At 35.5% G+C, this 21,240-nt stretch overlaps 2 protein-coding genes across 4 annotated transcripts; one reads left to right on the forward strand and one right to left on the reverse strand.

Moving 5' to 3' along the window:
* Window positions 1-735: 735 nt before the first annotated feature.
* On the forward strand, window positions 736-10,049 carry LOC108218781 (uncharacterized). Of its 3 annotated transcripts, XM_064091440.1 has the most exons (14): window positions 746-971; window positions 1,174-3,453; window positions 4,003-4,130; window positions 4,732-4,831; window positions 4,967-5,099; window positions 5,201-5,264; window positions 5,356-6,112; window positions 6,498-6,827; window positions 7,178-7,789; window positions 7,865-7,937; window positions 8,010-8,095; window positions 8,812-8,931; window positions 9,453-9,523; window positions 9,743-10,049. In XM_064091440.1, exons 2-14 carry the CDS (start codon window positions 1,183-1,185, stop codon window positions 9,834-9,836), a joined length of 4,839 nt encoding a protein of 1,612 aa, XP_063947510.1. In that variant the 5' UTR covers window positions 746-971; window positions 1,174-1,182; the 3' UTR covers window positions 9,837-10,049. The 3 variants fall into 3 exon arrangements, 2 of the variants coding, with proteins under 2 accessions (XP_063947510.1, XP_063947511.1); XM_064091441.1 differs by lacking the exon at window positions 746-971 and having other exon boundaries at window positions 1,059-3,453; XR_010291154.1 differs by lacking the exons at window positions 8,812-8,931; window positions 9,453-9,523; window positions 9,743-10,049 and having other exon boundaries at window positions 736-971; window positions 7,178-7,739.
* A 1,218-nt stretch (window positions 10,050-11,267) lies between these two features.
* Window positions 11,268-15,831, reverse strand: LOC108218837 (probable pectinesterase/pectinesterase inhibitor 61). Its single transcript, XM_017391960.2, has 3 exons — window positions 14,587-15,831; window positions 13,851-13,987; window positions 11,268-12,162 (listed from the first exon to the last, which is right to left on the reverse strand). Exons 1-3 carry the CDS (start codon window positions 15,543-15,545, stop codon window positions 11,465-11,467), a joined length of 1,794 nt encoding a protein of 597 aa, XP_017247449.1. The 5' UTR covers window positions 15,546-15,831; the 3' UTR covers window positions 11,268-11,464.
* Between the last annotated feature and the right edge of the window lie 5,409 nt (window positions 15,832-21,240).

A 21,240-nucleotide genomic window follows, 5' to 3' on the forward strand; every position in this document is an offset into this window, starting at 1 on the left:
TTAGAAAAAATTCAACAACCATCATGTGTACCAACAATAATCCCAGAATATAATAAAACATGTGTTATATATGTGTTTTGTTATTTTGTTTTAAGGGCTACAATATATTTTATAAAAAATAGTTGTTTGTTTCAGGGTTTGATGTTGGGGTCTGTAACAACTGCGCGCAACAGCTGCTTTTGTGAAAAGCAGGGGTACACCAGCTTTCTGTAAAAGCTGCTTCTGGACAAAAATTGTGGTTAGAAAAAGCTCTTTCAGATTTTACCAAACACTTTTTTATAGCGGTTTGAGAAAAAGCTGCTGTTGTGGTTTGGAACCACAACCCCAAACAGGCACTTAAAAATAATGAAAACAGAATTTGAGATACATCGCTACACTCATTTCCCCTGAACATGTTTGTACCCTAAGAAACAGGAGTAGCCGAGTGAATTGGTTTTTGCAAGCTAAGAAACAGGCCACACTGTTTAAAATGGTTCACTCGAGTCAAATAGTTGAAGATAACCCTCACCTTAATGTGTAACATAACTACTCCTACAGTGTAGTTATGATGATCATAAGCTGAGATACGTTACTATTCAAAACATGAATGACAACCACTATACGTTATTAATGCAGTCATATTCATATACTCCTCCTTGGCAAATCCCAACTCTTCTTATATTTCTAAACCCTCCTGCCCATTTCATATAAACTGGACCGCTTCCTAATGCCTAATCTCATTGGGCCTAATCCCATCATTCACTCATCCCGATTGGGTATGTAAGATTTTATTTTTGCACTTAATTATCGGATACTAATAAAGTTGTACTACTACTTTATTATTATTATATTCTATGTTATTCTCGCAGCATACACAAATAGTATGAGTTGCCTCGATATTAACATTTTGTCTTCGAAGCCCTGAAAGCACAAACGACGCAGCTGCTGTACTGTGTCGAGCTTCAACTGTAAACAACAGGTGTAAACAACAGGTGAGCACAACACAACACATACTTACATTACTTACATAGGCATATATTACACGCATATTTTACCGTTCAGTAAAATTAAATCTTTTTTGGTATTTAAGTTCTTGATTTTCTTGTTTTTGTTGTTGGGTCGATATTAATGCTTTATTTGATTGTGGTTTTGTTTGTGCATTATTTAATTTGTTGTGTTTGGGAATGATTGCAGTGAGAGAGAATGGGTTCTGGTTCTGGGAGTTCTGTGAGTGAGTTTTCATTGGGTGGTGAAGAGAATGAGGAGTGTAGGGCTCTTTCTTTACAGCTTGATTGTGATGGTGTGAGTAGTGGGGGTTGGGAGGCTAAGAGAAAGAGGACTTTTGATCAGATTTTTGGGTGTGATGATGATGAGGAGGAGGGTTTAAGGGTTAAAAGGGGGAGGCCTAAGGGTTCCAAGAACAAGAAGAAGAGAAAGGTGGTTTCTTTTCGGGGAGAGGGTGGTTTGGATCAGGGGAAGATGAGGGGGAGGAGAGGGAGGCCTAAGGGTTCGAAGAATAAGAAGAGAAAGATTGTGGCAGGTGATGTGAGCGACAAGAAAGTGATTGGCTTTAAAGGGGAGAGGGCTATTTTTGATGATCATGTTTCGGGATGTGATGAAGTGGAGGCTGAGGTTATTGGGCCGGTAAGGGGTAGGAGAGGGAGGCCAAAGGGTTCTAAGAACAAGAAGAAGAAGATTGTGGCAGGTGATGTGAGCAACGGGAAACTGATTGCTTTGGCAGGTGCGGCAGACATTTTGGCAGATCATGTTTCTGGATGTGATGAAGAGGAGGCTGAGATTGTTAGGCAGAATAGGGGTAGGAGAGGGAGACTTAAGGGTTCTAAGAATAAAAAGAAAATTGTTGTTCTAGGTAGGGGTCGTGTGGGTCGACCAAAGGGTTCTAAGAATAAGAAGAAAAAGATTGTGGCAGGTGATGTGAGCAACAAGAAACTGATTGTGTTGGAAGGAGAGATAGACAATATGGCTGATCATGTTTCTGGATGTGATGAAGAGGAGGCTGGGATTATTGGGCAGAAAAGGATTGTGACAGGTGATGTGACCAACAAGAAACTGATTGCGTTGGAAGGAGAGATAAACAATTTGGCTGACCATGTTTCTGGATGTGATGAAGAGGAGGCTGGGATTATTGGGCAGAAAAAGATTGTGACAGGTGATGTGAGCAACAAGAAACTGATTGCGTTGGAAGGAGAGATAAACAATTTGGCTGATCATGTTTCTGGATGTGATGAAGAGGAGGCTGAGATTATTGGGCAGAAAAAGAGTAGGAGAGGGAGACTTAAGGGTTCTAAAAATAAAAGGAAAACTGTTGTTCTAGGTACTGGTCGTCGGGGTCGACCAAAGGGTTCTAAGAACAAGAAGAATAAGATGGTGGCAGGTGATGTGAGCAACAGGAAACTGATTGCTTTGGAAGGCGGGGCAGACATTTTGGCAGATCATGTTTTTGGATGTGATGAAGAGGGAGTTGAGATGATTGGGCAGAGAAGGGGTAGGAGAGGGAGACTTAAGGGTTCTAAGAACAATAAGAAAATTGTTGTTCTAGGTACAGGTCGTCGGGGTCGACCAAAGGGTTCTAAGAATAAGAAGAAAAAAATTGTGGCAGGTGATGTGAGCAACAAGAAACTGATTGCATTGGAAGGAGAGAGAGACAATTTGGCTGATCAAATTTCTGGATGTGTTGAAGAGGAGGCTGAGATTATTGGGCAGAAAAAGAGTAGGAGAGGGAGACTTAAGGGTTCTAAGAATAAAAAGAAAACTGTTGTTCTAGGCATTGGTCGTCGGGGTCGACCAAAGGGTTCTAAGAATAAAAAGAAAACTGTTGTTCTAGGTATGGGTCGTCGGAGTCAACCAAAAGGTTTGAGGAATATAAAGAAAATAAATGGAGCAGGTGATGCAAGTAGTGATTGTATAATTGTTTGGGAAAGCAACAGTGAAATATTGGAGAGAGTAGCTGGTGAAGGAACTGATAAAACCTTTTCCCGTCGCGGCCGACCAAAGGGCTCAAAAAATAAGAAAAAGAAGAAGATTAGAGCTGAAAAGAAGATTGAAGATCACAATGGGGAAATTCTTGAAGTTAAGAAGATAATGGAAATTCCAGGTCCAAACAATATTAAAATAGATGGGCTCAAGAACAAAGATCAAGATTGTAGCCCTGAAGTCTTAAAGAATAACAACGGAACGTTTGCTTCATCGAAAAGGATACGTGGAGATAGCATGATGTTTCATAAATGCCAGTCAAGCCAAGTAAAGGGTCACGAGAAAAATCATCTTTATGTTACTGAAACTTGTTCGGACAATAAGGAGTTGATTACAGACAAGGATGCTGGTGAAGTGTTATCCGATTCCAGTACTCTTCAAAGGCATCAAGGGAGACCAAGGAAGTGCTCTGAGGAAGTCAACAAATCCAATTGCGTTGGTGACAAAAAAGATGATGGATACACATATGCTGAAATATCGGTTAGTTCTTCCAGATTCAGTGGCTTGTCTGATACTTCACAATGTGTATTAAAGGAACCTATCTGTTTCTACAATTGTGTCCTATCTGTTTCTACAATTGTGTCATGTGTGTGTTTATCATATGATACAATTTCAGATAGATACCTTATTGGTAGCTTTTGGCCTCAGTCGAGACAACGGACAGTGACCTTCGATAGTATTCAATATTTTCTCTGGGTTTAGATGCTGTTGTGGTTTATCATCTTGGCTATATACCTTGTTATGTATATAACTATATATGCTTTGTGCATATTCTTAATATCTTACTTTTAGTGAAGTTTTGGTTGGTATTAGTTGGAGTACAGCTTCAGTGTAACAAATATATAAACATTCCTGTATATAATCTGTATTCATTCAGTTAGATTAATCCATTGAGCTCCCTCCTTCCCTCTCTTGAATTTAATCTCACAGTATTCATATCATTCTGCACGCTCATAAATTCTTAATGTGTATCTGTGCCATATTTCTGCGCCTGTAGTGTCTGCCGAATCTGACAGTTATTTGATATAGGACAACACAAAACGGAATCTAGAGCAGGGGAGTTTAACTTGTCACCAATGTAGAAAGACTAAAAGCAATGTGGTCAACTGTTCAAATTGCAAAAGGAGACGCTACTGCAATGAATGTTTGACAAAGTGGTAAATTACATCTCCTGACAGTTATTAAGAAACTAAGACTGTATTTCTTAACCTGTGTATTCTTTCGTTGTCATTACAACTGCAATATACAGGTTTGTAGTTGGAATACTTTTTGATTGCATATTAAGTGTATTAAATGAGTTTTTTGGTCTTAGTGAAACAGCAAAAGACTATTAATATAAAATGACAAAAATAGATCTCCTCCCTATTAAAATTTGACATATTAGCAGCCACACTCTTTGTTCAAAAGATTTTTACACAAAATTCACACAGTCCTGGTAAAAAAACCGACCAGTTTTGCTTCTGTTGAAGGTCAAAACCAAAACGGTTGTGTGTGTGTCAATTATGATAATTTACTCTTGTGCAAGATATTTGTTGCACAAGAAACAATTACTTCCTGTTTGTGATACATCTATTGACTTCTTTTCCGTTTTAATTTTTATTATGATAACCACTAGGATTTATTATTCTAAACCATACCTTAATACTTGATAGGCTCCTTGTATTATCAGGCAGTGCTTTCACATTCTTTGTAATTTGTCCAACCATGTAATGTGTAATACGTTCTTCTCATCTAAAACTGTTAAAATATAATCAACAGGTACCCCGAGAGAACAATATTGGATGCCAAGAATGCTTGTCCATCTTGTTGTAGGAATTGCAACTGCAAACCTTGTCTTCAGGCAGATATGATCCATACGGTAGGTGTCTCCCTTTTGTAGCCAAAATCCTATCTGTTTACTTATTTGAATCAGTGTTTCTATATTTTTGTCTTAATATACTTCTAACAATTAGTTTTAACTAAATTACTTGCTCGTTCTTTTTGGTTTTAATAGGATACTCGTTACGAAGTAGATGAAAATATTAGATTGCAAAGGTTACTGTATTTGCTTCAGAAAACACTGCCTCTTCTCAGGCATATTCAAGAGGAACAGAGCTGTGAGCTTGATGTGGAATCCCGCATACAGGGTATAACATTGCAATTACAGAGCTGGAGCCTGCAGCTGGATTAGTATTTATTGTGATCGTTCTTATTATGGTTTTGTTTACTTTTATGTGCTTTCATGTAGGAGTTAAATTTGAAGAAGCAGATGTAGAAGAAGCGACGATTGATGATGATGACCGAGTATACTGGTAATTTTATTTCTTACCCCGTACAAAATGAGAACATAATTTCCAAATATGTCTCAGTTTTTGACAAATAATTTATTATTCTTTTCTCCAGTGACAATTGCAATACGTCTATAGTCAACTTCCTTAGAAGCTGCCCAAACCCCGATTGTTCATATGATCTCTGCCTCAGTTGCTGCCGTGAACTCAGAGAAGGCATCCAACCTGGTGGCAGTGAAGCAGATTCCTCTTTCCACCAATTCTTGGAGAGATCTCATGGAAATGTTACAGATGTGAATAAAAAAGATTCAACAAACACTTGGGAGAGTCGAGTGCCTCTTCCTGTAGATGATTGTTTACATGTCATTCCTGGCGACTTTCCAAACTGGACAGCAGAGATTACTGGTGCCATACCTTGTCCTCCCCCTGCGCGTGGAGGTTGTGGTACTAGGATTCTATTGCTGAGACGGATCTTTGATGCTGACTGGGTGCTTGAGATAATACGTAAAGCGGAGGCTCTTGTAAGCAACCATCGGTTGACAGATGTTGACGTTTCAAAGCATTGTCATAACTGCCTCCCTAACAGTCTTGCACAAGAGAGTGGCGATGTTCATTCTAATGTACGAAAAGCTGCTAACAGGAAAAATAGTAATGACAACCTTCTATACTGTCCAGTTGCTGATAAATCAAGTGAACAAGAATTTGAGCATTTTCAAATGCATTGGAGGAAAGGTGAACCAGTTATAGTTAGAGATGTCCTAGCAAAAACTTCGGGTCTTAGTTGGGAGCCAATGGTTATGTGGAGGGCTTTCAGGAGTACTAAGAAGGAAGCATTTAGTGTTCAGGCAATTGATTGCTTTGATTGGTGCAAGGTATGCATGTAGCTTATTAATTTTTCCCATGCGGTTGCTATACATCTAATGAATCTCCAAGATTCCTCTTTGTTTTGCTAATTTTAAAATGCTAGAATATTTGATTGCATATATTACTATTTCAATGCATTACTTGACTAGTAACAATAATAAAGTTGAATATAGACTTTTTGCATGTGTGTATATGCATTGAACTACATTTATGGTTGGTGTTATTTTTGTTGTTTTGCCCATATAAATATGTTTAAGTTTTTAACATCTTAATTATATAGTTTACAGTATTTCAAACATATATAGTTTTAGCAAGCCTTGTGTGTCAGTCTTTAGGCCTGTATATATTCTCTCAAGTTTTGAGATGAGTTCTATCGTACTTTCCTTGTTTCAGGTAGAAATTAATATTCACCAGTTCTTCAGAGGCTACATAGAGGGTCGTAGGCATCGAAGTGGGTGGCCAGAGATGTTGAAGCTAAAGGACTGGCCACCAACAAATTCATTTGAAGAATGTTTGCCAAGACATGGTGCTGAATTTATTGCTATGCTTCCCTACCGTGATTATACTCATCCTAAGTCTGGCATTTTGAATCTTGCTACAAAACTTCCTCCTGCTGCTCCAAAGCCAGATTTAGGACCAAAAACTTACATTGCGTATGGATTTCCAGATGAGCTTGGTAGAGGGGATTCGGTTACAAAACTACATTGTGATGTTTCTGATGCGGTATGTATATTCTTATAAAAGCTTTTAGACATATTACACGTAAATTTTTTCTGATGCAGTCATTTGGCAGGGAAAAAATCGCAGTCACCGAACTTACTTATAGTCTTGGCTTTAAATTTCTTTTACTAGTTAATGCAGTTGCTTGTTATAATTCTTTGCTTGAATCAGGGATATGTGCTTATTGGATTAGATATATTTACATTGTACGGAGATATGTATATAATGCCTTCATGACTTCATCCTTTAGTATAGTACTCTCACTGAAAAATTAATATTACTGTTTCCTCTGTTAATATTCAAGATTGGCTATAAATCTTATGAAATGTTTTCTCTTACTCTTTTTTCTCAAGGTAAACATACTGACACACACGAGAAAATCGGAGATTGGTACATGGAAACTCAAAACCATCAAGGCATTGCAAGAAAAATATAATGATGAAGATCTAAATGACTTAAGTGATATAACACATAAACATGGAGCTACCATTTCACATACGACATGCTTTGATGCTGAAAAGAACTCATGTTCTCAAGGTGATGTGATTTCAGGAGCAAAGCCTGGGGAAATTGGTTCTAGTAGAAACGGTGCAAGTGTCATTAACAATGCATCACTAGTAGATGAACATGCTGTAGGCCAGCATTCTTCTGGTAAGAATGCTGTGAACACCTGTTGCCGTTCTTCTACCATTGAAGATTCATGCAATAACCAGTTCTCCCAACATTCTGAGGCAACAAGGCCTAGCAATGATAGTCATATCCTGGAGGGAAATATTCCGAGCAATAGATCCACAGATGTAGCAGAGGCAAATGCAAATAATAATATAGATGATTATAGTGTGGAGATTGGTAATGGAGCTGCTGTTTGGGATATCTTCCGTAGGCAGGATGTTCCCAAGTTGATTGAGTACTTGCGTAAGCATAAAAAAGAATTTCGTGACATCAATAATCTTCCTATCAATTCTGTGGGTACCAATGCTTAATAAACACTCATAATTTTATTTCTTTTTAATTCTGATCTCACATAGTGCTTGGTACAGGTTGTACATCCCATTCATGACCAGACTTTTTATTTGAATGAGAGGCACCGGAGACAGTTGAAGGAGGAATTTGGTAAGAACTTCTTCATATCTATGCAACCGTGTTGGTGTAGTTAGACTGATATCTGATCATTTACTTTTATAGAAATTGAACCATGGACATTCGAGCAGCACTATGGTGAGGCTGTGTTCATTCCTGCTGGATGCCCGCATCAAGTGAGAAACAAGCAGGTAATGTCTTTTCTTAAGTATACATGCCCATCTATATATTTCATTATTCTGGTAATAGTTGTCCCATAGCTATCATTTATAACATGTTAATTTTGTCAAGTGAATCTTGTAACTAAAAGCACTATAGGCAGGAGTCAGAGCTGTAATTTAAGTTGAGCTGACTCGAACAGGACTGTATGAATGGGCCCAAATTGGCTTCGAACAAATTTTCGGGCTCAATAAGAAAATTTAGTCAATCGAGATTCTTAGAAGCTCGACTTGAACTTGGCTCGTACTGGACTTAACTTTGATGATATATGTTTTTGTAATAGAATGAATTGGGTATTTGATAATATCGGGGGAGGCATTATATTGAGTTTGTAAAAATATTTTGAAATTTTGAGTAGTTCGAACTCAGCTCGATTTATACTTGCTCAAGTTCGACTCGATAAAGGAAAGTTGAACTAGGTGACCAGAAACTTGACTCGGTTTGAATAAGCCTGCTAAAAAAGTACTTGAAATCCATTGTACTATATCTTTTTAGTATCTACGTTACCAGATGGCATTCAATTTATGAAGCTTTCTTGAACCAAAATCTAAAGCATTGTTAGCTTATAGGGTGTCATGGCTGACTATTTTTGTTGTTTTTAATCTTGCTTGATCTATTCCTATTTATTTGTCAGCATTTGTTCAATCTTTATACACAATAATTGGTTTACTACGTTCCTGTTATACAGTCATGTATTAAAGTGGCCCTTGACTTTGTCTCTCCTGACAATGTTGAAGAATGCATCCGGTTGACAGATGAGTTCCGTTTGCTTCCCAAATTTCATAGATCCAAGGAAGATAAATTGGAGGTACGAATATTTGCACATTGCCCTGATTATACATTTAAAGTAAATTGACATGTGCACACTGGCAGTTCAGATCCATCTACATTTATCAATTGGTCATTTGTACAACTTCACCAAGCATTAAAATCTTGGTATTCATAGGTAGCTCCTGCACATATGTAAAAAGAATGTATTTAATGTGTTTTGATGCATAATATTTATTGCTTGAAGGGGATAAAGAGGATAAAGGCTTTTGCTTGCTTTTTAAAATATGTATCAGCAAGTACTTGTAGAGGCTGGAGCCACGCATGTTGTTGTAAATTGTATTGAAACAAAGTTCGGCTGAACATTTTTTGGAAAAAGATCCTCTTTAAAGATATCATCCGTATTGGCGGTCCGACCTCTCTTAAATATCATTCTGCAGAAAAATAAGAGAATTCGTTACATTGCGTGCTACAATAGGAGTTAACACAACTATACTGTGACAAAGTTAAATATTGGATATGTATTTCGTATTCCTGACTACAGAGTGTACATGTTTTTAGGTTAAAAAGATGGCACTACACGCTGCAAATCTTGCTGTTGATGATGCCAAACAACTAATGGGCAAATTTGGGTATGATTTTCTTGTTATATTATTACTTGTGAAAAGATAATTTGCACTCTGAAAAGCTTGCTGATACACACTCATTCTGTTCCGAAATTGGTACACGTGGTACTTGCTGCTTGAGCCAGTAACCAAAGAACCATGCTTTACCCTGAACAAAATAAAATTTTTCAAGAACATACAACTTGGTTGTTTGCTGGTTTAATATGTTTCTTATCACAATGCCAGTATCGAGGCGGCACCTTGCAATTCGTCAAACCTATCGGCACAAGAACAGGAACCGGAGTTACCTGCTGCTTTGGAGGGGTGTAACCAGATTTAGAATGGGGAAAACAAGTGTTTTTGTATACGAATGTGTTCATTCTTCCGGAATAGTTAACCGTGAAACATTATTTCAAGTAAGATTGCATTTGTAAACAAATATTGAATTTTATTAGATTTCAAATGACATGATTTGTCTTGTTCAAATTTTCAAATTTATACTGGTATTTGAGTGTATTGGATTTTAAATGATATTCAAATCCAATTTCTAGCATATTTCGCAACATATCATTTGATTAAATCCAAAATTTTAAGATAGGAAGATCAGTAGAAGAAAACACTACCTTCAGTTTAACCTATTAATGAAAATTAATGATTAGACAGCAAACCAACAGCAGGGTTAGTACCCATAGTTTCAAAAGCCTTTTCAATTTCGGTGAACTTCTCCCTTTGAAGGAACTGCAGATCGTGCAGTGTACTTCTTGCATTGTCAACACGAGCCTCCAGATCATGTAGTTTGATTTTGACAATTATATTTATGAGGCTCATAGGAGATTTGAAAATCGGAGATGTTCTATATAATCCAGGCGGCTCACGGGCAACTAATATTAAATCCCTGATTCTGCAAGTAAGAAAATAAATCCCTGTACTGAGATTATCTCAGACTGGATCGCAGTCACAGATAATTTGATCAAGTCATTCAGTGAAGTGCATCTCGAACTGGGTCTTGACAAGATTTAGATGGGACTTATAGTGGGACGAGAGTGAGATCAAGTATTGGCTTTTGAGCTCGTCTGAAGCCCTCCGAGTCTATCAAAAATCTTGATGAGGCTCTAGTGAATCCGAGTTCAATTGAGTGGAGTCGAGGTGTCTCGGATGAGTGATATCATCTAGGGATGGGTGATGTCATATATGACTAGTTTTTCTTATTTTTTATTTAAAATTTGTAGTTAGTTTCTCGCTTGATAACCAGTTGCACAGCAGAATGAATGAACAGTGCACAGGCATAGCATCTTAAAATAGAATAAAATCTCTTGTATCCATAAGAGCTATAATTCTACATTAGCTGCTTGTGCATATTACATGGCTACATGCCCTCTCTCTCTCCCACGCCATTGTCAAATTAAATTCAGATCAGTCATGATAGAAATACACGTACTACTTTAAAGTCATTATTATCACACCCTTAACAATTCGTGAAATGCATTAATATTTGTTGTGATGAGCTATTTAAGTAGTTGGACCAACCCGTTTGTTGGACCTGTCATTATGGCCCAACTATTTCTGGACCCAACAAACTGATGGCCCTCTTAAATGTAAACACACCTACTTACTACTAATCATGTGCAAGTACTTTTTTAGGCATGTCTTAGAGATAACCTAAGATGATCTAACAACTTATGCTGTTGTCTCTCTGCTAACTTTCACGCTAACACTTTTTCCGTCTCATAATACAAGTCACTTTTGAAAATATATTTACGATAAACAAGTATTGCAGTGATGGTTGTATATTTCTGTTCAAGTCAGAAAGCCATATGACTGGACTGGTTATTACATTCAGGAACATTCACAGAAAAACGATAAATTTACAATTAATACAACTTCATTTCATACACAGATATAAAGAAATGAAAAACATAAATTTATAAGCTTCCAATTTGTGTAGCAGCATCCACAATGAATCACACTTTAGACTGTCAAACCAGAAACAAAAGCCACCCCTGTTGCAGGTAACCATGAGGATCCGAATATGAATTGTCCAACCGTGAACCTCCCTGCTTCAACCGGTGATGTGATCACGCGATAGCCAGGCCACTTTACGCGTTGTCCAACAGCCCCTCCAGGACCAGAGTTCATGTATTCGCCATAATACAATGTGTCAAGTGCGAAATTACCACTCCACTCAAGCCATCCCCTGGGATGAATATGATCACCCATGTTCGACATTAGGTAAACTGTTCGCGAATATAATTTCCAAGGCCTTCCTAAAAATGTAGGAAAGCTTCCTTTGGACGCCTCGAGATCACCTGTGGCTAGAATTTTGCAGGCGTGGATTGAGATACCGGTGTTCTGGTTAGGATCTTTTCGGTTTTGGGCAGTGATTGTGTTTTTCTGACCAGGCATTGGCTTGCGAGCGAAGATATTACAGCTCTGGAACACAACAGCAGCGTTTCCGAATATGAAATCCACGGTTCCGTAGATATCACATTCTCGATAGAACTGTCGATTGGAATGCACGTATAAGGTATCCTGGTATCCGACGATGCTACACCTGTAAACAACCCCGTGATCTGCCCCGATACGAAGAGCCACTGCCTGATGCCTCCCTGGTCCAGCATAGTTCTCGAATGAAATGTCTCGTGCAATAAAACCAGCACCAGTGGCCGCTGTAAAAAAAAAAACCATTACTCTAAGAATAATCGTTCATTTTGTCTGAAGTACCCTTGTCCGTCATTCAGACATGAATTTACAGATATTTCAATACTTATTTTAGGTTAAAAAAATTAAAATTTATAAATTACGATCGATCCTGACATCTGGACACGTATCCGTATCGAGCACTTTTGAATTAAACAAGTGGGCAGCAATCAAGTGCCGGTGGCTTGGTGAGTCTGGACATGACTAAGATTGTTCTACTTATTATGATGAAACAAATGCAAAAAAACAAAGTACTCGTACCCTACTATACATGGCATGTAAATTAGGGAAGTAACAGCAGGTAATCAGTCAGTGTGTGTGTATATTCCAATAGGAGGAGTCTATTTTTGTCTTGGTATATTTAGTCGTTTATAAACGACTTTTTATGTCAACAACAAATTATTCCATGAACACCAACTAGCAGAAGGAGAAGCAAGAGGTATTGCATAATAAATTAACACAAAAAGATAAAATAAAATTGAGTGTGTTACTCAATATTCATATTGCGAATCAGAATTTTCACAACTTCAATGATTTAAGCATCCTATGCATGCATGTCAACATCTCATCTGTATATAATTTTGATTCAAATGATAAGCACTATAGTGTAATAACCCGTGAGAATATTATTCTCTTTGAAATTCTAATATAAAATAGATATTATTTTGACGTAATATAACTTTCTGATAGAATACCTTATACTCCCTCTGTTTTGAAATATAAATCGTTTGATTTTTTGACACACACTTCTAAGTCTTTTGAACGCATAGTTAAAAATATTTTTTTTAAATTTTCTTTTTTAAATAAAAATGACTAAGGGACTTAAGAGTGTGCCAAAAAGTGAAACGGATGAAGTATATTTCCAAGTAGACTCTTATTTTATTTTTCAAACAGATAATAATCACAAGAATTTGTATTTCATGGACACGCTTATTTGGTCTGCCTAACCATTTCGAGGTAATGATTAATTCGTTAAATGTGGATAAATATGCTTTTTACATAGTCTCATCCTTCAATCAACCACAAAAACAAACATTTACGTAAGAGGGTTTTGTCAAGAGATAAATCATTATCACGATTATGTGGTCCTCTTAAGAGTGGTTTTGTTGAAATTCCTCGCTAGTTTCATGATTAATTAATCAATGAGTTGATAGACCCTTATTTTCTTAATCTATTCACATGTATTTGTCCTATGTGCGTCCGTATAAAAACTTCAGTTTAGCTCACTTAAATACTACTACACTAGAGCACGGTTGGATAACTCAGTGGTTAAAAGCTTATCCTCTGTCGTCCCAGGTCCTGGGTTCGACCCTGGCTCACCCCGAGAGTTTATCTGAGAACAGATACTCATTTGTAAGACTATAAGCCATATTTGTCAAAAAAAAAAATACTACTACACTTGTTCATTTAACATTGTTTAATTGTTGTAAACCTGATTAGAGGAATATATTAAAAAGTTGACCCAACGACATCGTTTGACGCCTTAGTCCACTTTCGAATAGAAGCTACGACTTGTCCGTATCTGTGGCGCCACAAATAGTTACTGTGGATAGCTACAACTTTTATATCTACAGTCTAGCTTTGCATATATGTATCGGCACCAACCAGGCATAGACAACGAAAGCGCGAAATTAATAAAAAGGTAGAGAATATTTACCGAAAGAAGCGGTGTGGAATGTCGTAACACTGTCACCAACGCTTTTTCCTCCTGTAATTACAGTTTTACCCTTCCCATCTCCAATGAACATCACATTTGTTTTCTTCCTCCCCACTTTAATATTATCCTCTTCGTACCTACGGGTAAGATTATAATTTCAAAATGTCAGTTACAAAATAGGGATAAAAGTTACTCCCTCCGTTTCAAATTATATGTCTATTTTAAAAAAATCACATAGCTTAAAAAAAGTGGATTGTGAAAAAAAAGAGGTGTATTAAGTCATTAATTGAAGATATATGTGGTGTATGATTGATCTTGGAAATATAAAGTAGATATATGTGAAGGAAAGTTGATTTTAAAAATATAAATTTGCATTGAAAGTTGAAGTGGACAAATATTTTGAAACAAAACTTTTTTTTCTAAAGTGGACATGTATTTTGAAACGGAGGGAGTATTAATTTATGTACTCCCCATCCCGACTATTTGTATACGTTCGCTATTTGCACACATTTCGAGCCTCCTCCAAAGTATATTTCTATATATATTTTTAAAAAATTTTAAAAAAAAAATCTTTTTAAATAAAAATTTAAATATCAAATTTTATCCAGAAAAAAAATTTTAAAAATTATTATGAACTATACTTTAAACGAGTTTTAAAAAACAAACCAAAAAGTAAAATTGAATGTAACGGAGAGAGTAGTATTTAAATTTCTGTTGTCGACAATATTATACTTACTTTCCGGCTTTCACGTATATGACGGTACGGCGGTTGCTATGTTCCGGTACTTTTTTGATGGCCTCCACGATGGTTTTTACTGTCCCGGAACCGTCTTTGGCCACAACAATATCGGCTTGTATGGCCGACACAGGGGCGGCTAACAATCTTCTATCTTTCGGCGACAACCATTGGGGAAACTCGTCCAGCTCCGATACTGTATCGGTGTCCAATAGTCTCCGATTTTGTATCGGAATTCCGCTAAAATCGTCATCTTTCGTCGCGGTAAATATCGCCAACGCATTGCTCACCAACTCGGACAAGTCCTTCAGTCTATCCACCATCTCGTTCTTCACTTTAGTGTTAACACCCTCAAATCCCTCAGTACACGTGTCCTGATTCGTCATGGCCGCGCTGAGCCACGTCAGCACGTCGTTATTGTTACCCACAGCCTGCCCGTTACGGCTCTGTTGCGGCGCCACAGAAGTCAACGAGCGCGAGAGCTGGTCAACGGAGTCCTCAAGCAGCTCGAGGCAATCATCATAGGCCGCGCGCGTAAGCTTATCCATCTGGAGATTATTAATCTCCGTGGAAGTAAAAAGCGCGCGGCCGAAATGCTGGAGAGTCATATTAACCGAAATGTGGACCAAGTCGGTCGTGGAAGCAGTGACGGAACCAGGAAAGTCGAGAAGCGAATTAACGCATAAATCAGGGTAACGAGTTTTGCTACAGGCACGAGACATCGCTTGACTCGGCTTCTGATGCGATGCCTCTGCCTGTGAGCCTCCATCCGATTTATTTCGAATTCCGAAAAGAACTCCCACCGAAACTCCTGACGCGACAATAAGCGTGACAGCACAAATCAACACGAATCTCAGCTTCGACGATTTTTTGTTAACAATAATCGACGAATTGCTCGCGCTCGGATTAAATTCCCCTGGACTCTTGAGCTCAGTCGCGCCCAGCCTTCCGTACCCCATTACAATAGAATACTGCTAGGTGTACAGAATTATGTGAATGCACGTACAGTACTGAATGTACGTGTGGAATTTGAGTTAAGCGGAGGAGATTAAGATAAGAAAAGAAATTAAATGAGCAAAGGAGTTGCAGTGAGTAATTATAAGAGTGTGGGCGTGTTTTATAGCAGGATGATATAGTGGCTGGTTTTGTAAGAAAAAAGGGGTGAGGAGAGGTTGTTGTTAAGTCTATTCGGGAGAGTTAGCGAATTAGCTGTATTCGACTCCCGTTGCAAGTGTGTTAGCGATTTTATTAATGGCCGGTTTTTTTATATTCCGTTATACTCTGTGTAATGGCGACTTCTAGTTCTAGAAGTGATTCACCTTTTGAATCATGAGATTTTGATTGGATTGAATTATGGATTATGTTTTTTAATGAAAAAGGTAAAAACGTAGGACTGGTGTTCCAGTTCCAGAATGCAATGGATGGGGCTTTGGTTTTATCGGTTTTACCGAACTTTTAGTTGCATGAGTATGATATGTAAAGCATGATCTTACTACACGACGGGATACAGTATTACAGATACAAGATTGAAGATACTTCAGGATAAAATAATTACTTGCTGTATGCTTCGTTCAATTTGTAGATATTATCAGATTTACAAATTCAATATTAAATTTTAAATTTGTCGTATATTTTCGAGTCGAACAAAATAAGATGGTGATTTTAGGAGAGCCAATGGGTTTGATAGACATGATATAAAATTATCTAAATAAACTAACGATTACTTATAAATGGTACTATAAAACCTGGCCGAACAATCGTATACTCTTTCCCGTATAAATATTGGAGGAAGAGATGATCTGATTATACAATATGATGATTATTGTTACAAGCATTTTTTTTGGTGCTTATAATTTTTCGTATATTTCCATCTATTTGATGTAACATAACATAAGTTATTGGTAAATTTTATCGAAGAGTATGTTACATATAAGAAACTTGTTCTACATGATTTAGGTCAATAACTCGCCCTACATGTTTTAGGGAAGATTTTGGACCAAGTTGGATCAAGGATTAGGGGGGCCATCCTATCATCATCTAGTTCACATACTGCAGTACGACTGTAGGCCTTAGGAGAGTACTTCAGCGATTTTTTTTTTAAGTAGAAATTCAATAAAATTAAAAACATATATCGTGCCGTATGATAATAACTGACAAGATAATAATAATCCTAATAAATAATTCTTTTTGGTTTTAGGATAATTAAAACAATATAATTTATTTTATAATGAAATATTATTTTTCCTTGACAATAAAAAGATGTACATATATTTCCAGCTTATTAGCCGAATAAAACGTCATTTATAAATTTTTGACGTCATGTCAAAATATGATGAAACTTGGGGCCTATTGTACAGTAGATGTTGTGTAGACCTCGTTACCTTATACTAGCTGAGAATCCGCGCGTTGCGGCGGCCTATAAAAATTATGTTTCTAATACACCAGAAACTAAAAAGGTAATTCTAATTTTTGATATTTTTCATACAAAAATTCTAGAAAATTAGAAAAATAGAACGGAGCGATGTGAGAGGCGCCACCTACACGCTCCTCGCTTCTCCACCATATTTTCCTATATACAAAATAAATCATATAAAAATTAACAGCAACAAACATGTACGAATTACAATGAACAAAACAAATGTTATAAAAGAATAACCAACAAATATACATATTCTTTTCCCCTGTTTCAATTTGTCGACTCCCACATAACGATCTATAACTAACTTTTCTTGCATAAATAGCCTTCACTTATCGTTGCAGAAGAACGGCACCACCAAGTTAGAAATCAAGCAATAGAACTATCGCCAGAGAGAGGTAGAGTTGTGGAATTGACGGAGAGAAGGTTGTGTTTAGATGATCCAAAATCCTACAATCTATAAGGGTATTTATAGGTGCAGAGATACTTGTGTGGTACTCTTTCCCATAATTAAATAATTTGAAACAAAATCATATTAAAACTTTCAAACTACTGTATTCCATAAATAATCTGAAACAAAATCAGATTCTAAAACTTGCTTTAAACTAAAAAAGGTAGTTTGTGCTACTCTTTCTCATAATTAAATAATCTAAAACAAAATCAGATTAGAACTTTCAAACTACTATATTCCATAAATAATCTGAAACAAAATTAGATTCTGAAACTTGCTTCTAATATACCCGAAACTAAAAAAGGTAGTTTTAATTTTTGATATTTTTCATTCAAAAATTCCAGAAAATTAGAAAAATAGAACGTAGCGATGTGAGAGGCGCCACCTACACGCAGTATATTGATGATTGTTTGACTTCATATTTTAATACTAGTTGAGAATCCGCGCGTTGCGGCGGCCTATAAAAATTATATTAATGATTCAATATTAATATTTGTAGAAAAAATAATTTTGTGATTGTCTATAAAAAATATATTAATGTTTCAAAATTAATATTTGTAGGATAAAATAAATTTTATATTATAAAAATCTTGATGTAATACCAATACTAATATATAAAATTGCAAAATTGGACTATAATTCATGGTGAAAAAATGAAAATAAATTTATACACGTGATTAACAATTTAAAGCACGACCAATCTTGATTTTATTTGTGTTTTTTTTAAAATAATCATGTTCTTACATTGTCACCATACTCCAATTTTTTTTGGATTGATTGTGCACAAAAACATCTTAATTAAATATGTGAGATATCGGTTTATAACTATCCTTGCTTGTAACAAACTTTATATTTTAATACTGTATAAACAGCCTTCACTTAAAAGTTGCTTGAACAGAGCAAACAGATAATGCATGAATAATTTTTTCATGTATACAAAGTAAATAATATAAAAATTAACAACAACAAATATGTCCGATAAATAAAAAAAATATTATAAAAGAATAACCAACAAACATACATCACTAATAGTTAATTTATTGACATCAACCATCAATATCATGTCAAGACTATATTCTTTTTTCATGTTTGGATTTGTCGACTCCAATATAACAGTCTATAACTACATTTTCTTGCAACAACCTCTACTGTATAAATAGCCTTCACTTATGGTTGCAGAAGAACGACACCTCCGAGTTAGAAATCAAGCAAGAGAAAGGTATTTCTAATTTTTGATATTTTTCATCCAAAAATTTCAGAAAATTAGAAAAATAGAACGGAGCGATGTGAGAGGCGACACATACACGCCCCTCGCTTCTCCTTTAAAAATCGAGTAAAAGAACTATCAGGTAGGTTTGTGGTATTGAGAGAGGAGGTTGTGTTTAGATGATCTAAAACCCTATGATCTATACGGGTATTTATAGGTGCAGAGAGACTTGTTTGCCACTCTTTCCCATAATTAAATAATCTGAACAAAATCAGCTTAAAATTTTCAAGCTACTATATTCCATAAATAATCAATCTTTCCCATAATTAAATAATCTGAAACAAAATCAGATTAAAACTTTCAAGCTATTATATTCCATAAATAATCTGAAACAAAATCAGATTTTGAAACTTGATTCTAATATACCCGAAACTAAAAAAGGTAGTTCTAATTTTTGATATTTTTCATCAAAAAATTTCAGAAAATTAGAAAAATAGAACGGAGCGATGTGAGAGACGCCACCTACACGCCCCTCGCTTCTCCTTTATATAAGTATATTGATTTATTTTGGATTATACCAATATTTATTTCATTGTTAATTTTTACTATTACATTGTTTATAGCAATTGAATAAACACATTCCATCAAATATAAATTATCTAAATACAGGTCAAAAAACACTCCACATATGTGATATACCTTTCATCCGAGATTCACCTTCGACTCCACTAATATTTCATCTAGTCTCTCAACAGGTGTCAGACATACTCCACACAAGTCTAGGAGTTCACTATTTATTTTTTGAAATTCTTTATTTGTTGATAGCTAGTTCATCTTAAACCTCAATGTGTTAATGGAAGATCATGGTCAACAAAATATCAATTTTTCATATAAGAGATGTAAACCTCAAAATACATGTAAAAAAATAAATATTGAATAAAATAAACTTTCATTCAATAAAGTAAAACAAGGGAAGATAATGAAAACTAACAACATAGGATAAAAGAACTTCGAAAAGTAGGAAAAATAGGTGCTTATAAGTTCCCTGAAAATCTTGTCACGTTCCGCCGCCGCATTTGTAGGAAAAGAGGGAGCGGAGTTCTAAAAATTCTCGATTTGTTCGATTAATCTCCTGCAAGTTGCTTCCCTTATTCAATTTTTAAAATCTAATTATTTGTTATAAATTTTTCTTAATGATATATAGTATAGCAAATTAAATTAATATATTCATTATTATTATAATATTATTAAATCTCTAATTTTTAATCTAATCATTTTATACAATTAATTCTCGATCATCCGATTAATCTCTAGCAGTATTTTAATCATTGTCATGGATCGCAAAGTTGATGGACAACTCTAAAATTCATGGGGAGAAAAAGAACAGAGTTTTGTAGTTGAAGGAGGGGATGAAAGTATGTGAAGCCCAAATTAGGCTCGCATATTCAAATGACTCTCTAAACAAACTCTTAATTTAAAAAAATAGAGAGTTAAAGACAAAAATTAGAGCTCCAATAAACTTCTATAAACTCTTTAAAAATATAAGAGCTCATTTTCTCTCCTCTCTTTTAAAGAGCATGTAGTATCTCTTAACTTTTTATTTACAAATATAATATTGATTTCCTTCTAACTTTACCTCCTACCTTTCTCTGGTTTTAATTTTCCCTCTCATTTGTATAAATAAAATATGAATAAGGAGCAAATAAAAAGAAGAACATTGAAGTCATCTTCTTTTTCAATGTCTTAAATTTTTTCAATGGCTTAACTCATTAGGAATTACATATTATATTATATTTTAAAGAGTGATTTAACAGCATAATTGAAGATACTCTAAGCATATTAGTCCCTCCTAACACTCACGATTAGTAATCCTAAAATATGAGTAAGTGTCTTGGAGTAACTCTAACACATTAGTGATTCAAGAGCTTGTCCAACGATGTTGGCTATAATCGTTAGTTAAATTGGACCTGTAAGACATTATGTAAAATTTGCTGAACCTGTAAGACATTTTGCCTCAATGGTATTGGCTATATTGGTTGGCTATAATTTAAAAATAGTATGTTATTAATATTTTAAATTGTTAAAATAGAATATATCAGTTCAATATGATAATAAATGATGTACAATCTTCTTACAGGTTTTCTTACAGACCTGTAGAGACTCGACAAATTTAGCCATCCATAGGAGGTTGGCTAAATTTATAGACAACAGGTGATCATGGTTGGAGTTGAGTTTTTGGAGCTGTTGGCTAAATTTTTTTATTTTAAGCATGTCAACTCACCTTTTAGCCAAGGATTTTAGATGGTTGGAGATGCTCTAATTAGTAATTTGGAGTTTCAAACAAAAATATAAGGAATGAGGGAAGAAACACTCTAATCGTATCTTAATATCTTTGAATAATTAGATTTTCTTCTCATTTGTTGTTCTTATTTTTAACTAACATCTCTTCTCTGTTACCTCTTATTTTATAATATATATTAAAATCAAATACTTACTCTCTCTTTATTTTCTATAATAATGACATGTTTTAATGATTAAAAAATTATATAAACAATGAATATAAGAAATTGTCAGTGATGA

Source organism: Daucus carota, chromosome 4, assembly GCF_001625215.2.
Source record: "Daucus carota subsp. sativus chromosome 4, DH1 v3.0, whole genome shotgun sequence".
NCBI classification, from domain to species: domain Eukaryota; kingdom Viridiplantae; phylum Streptophyta; class Magnoliopsida; order Apiales; family Apiaceae; genus Daucus; species Daucus carota.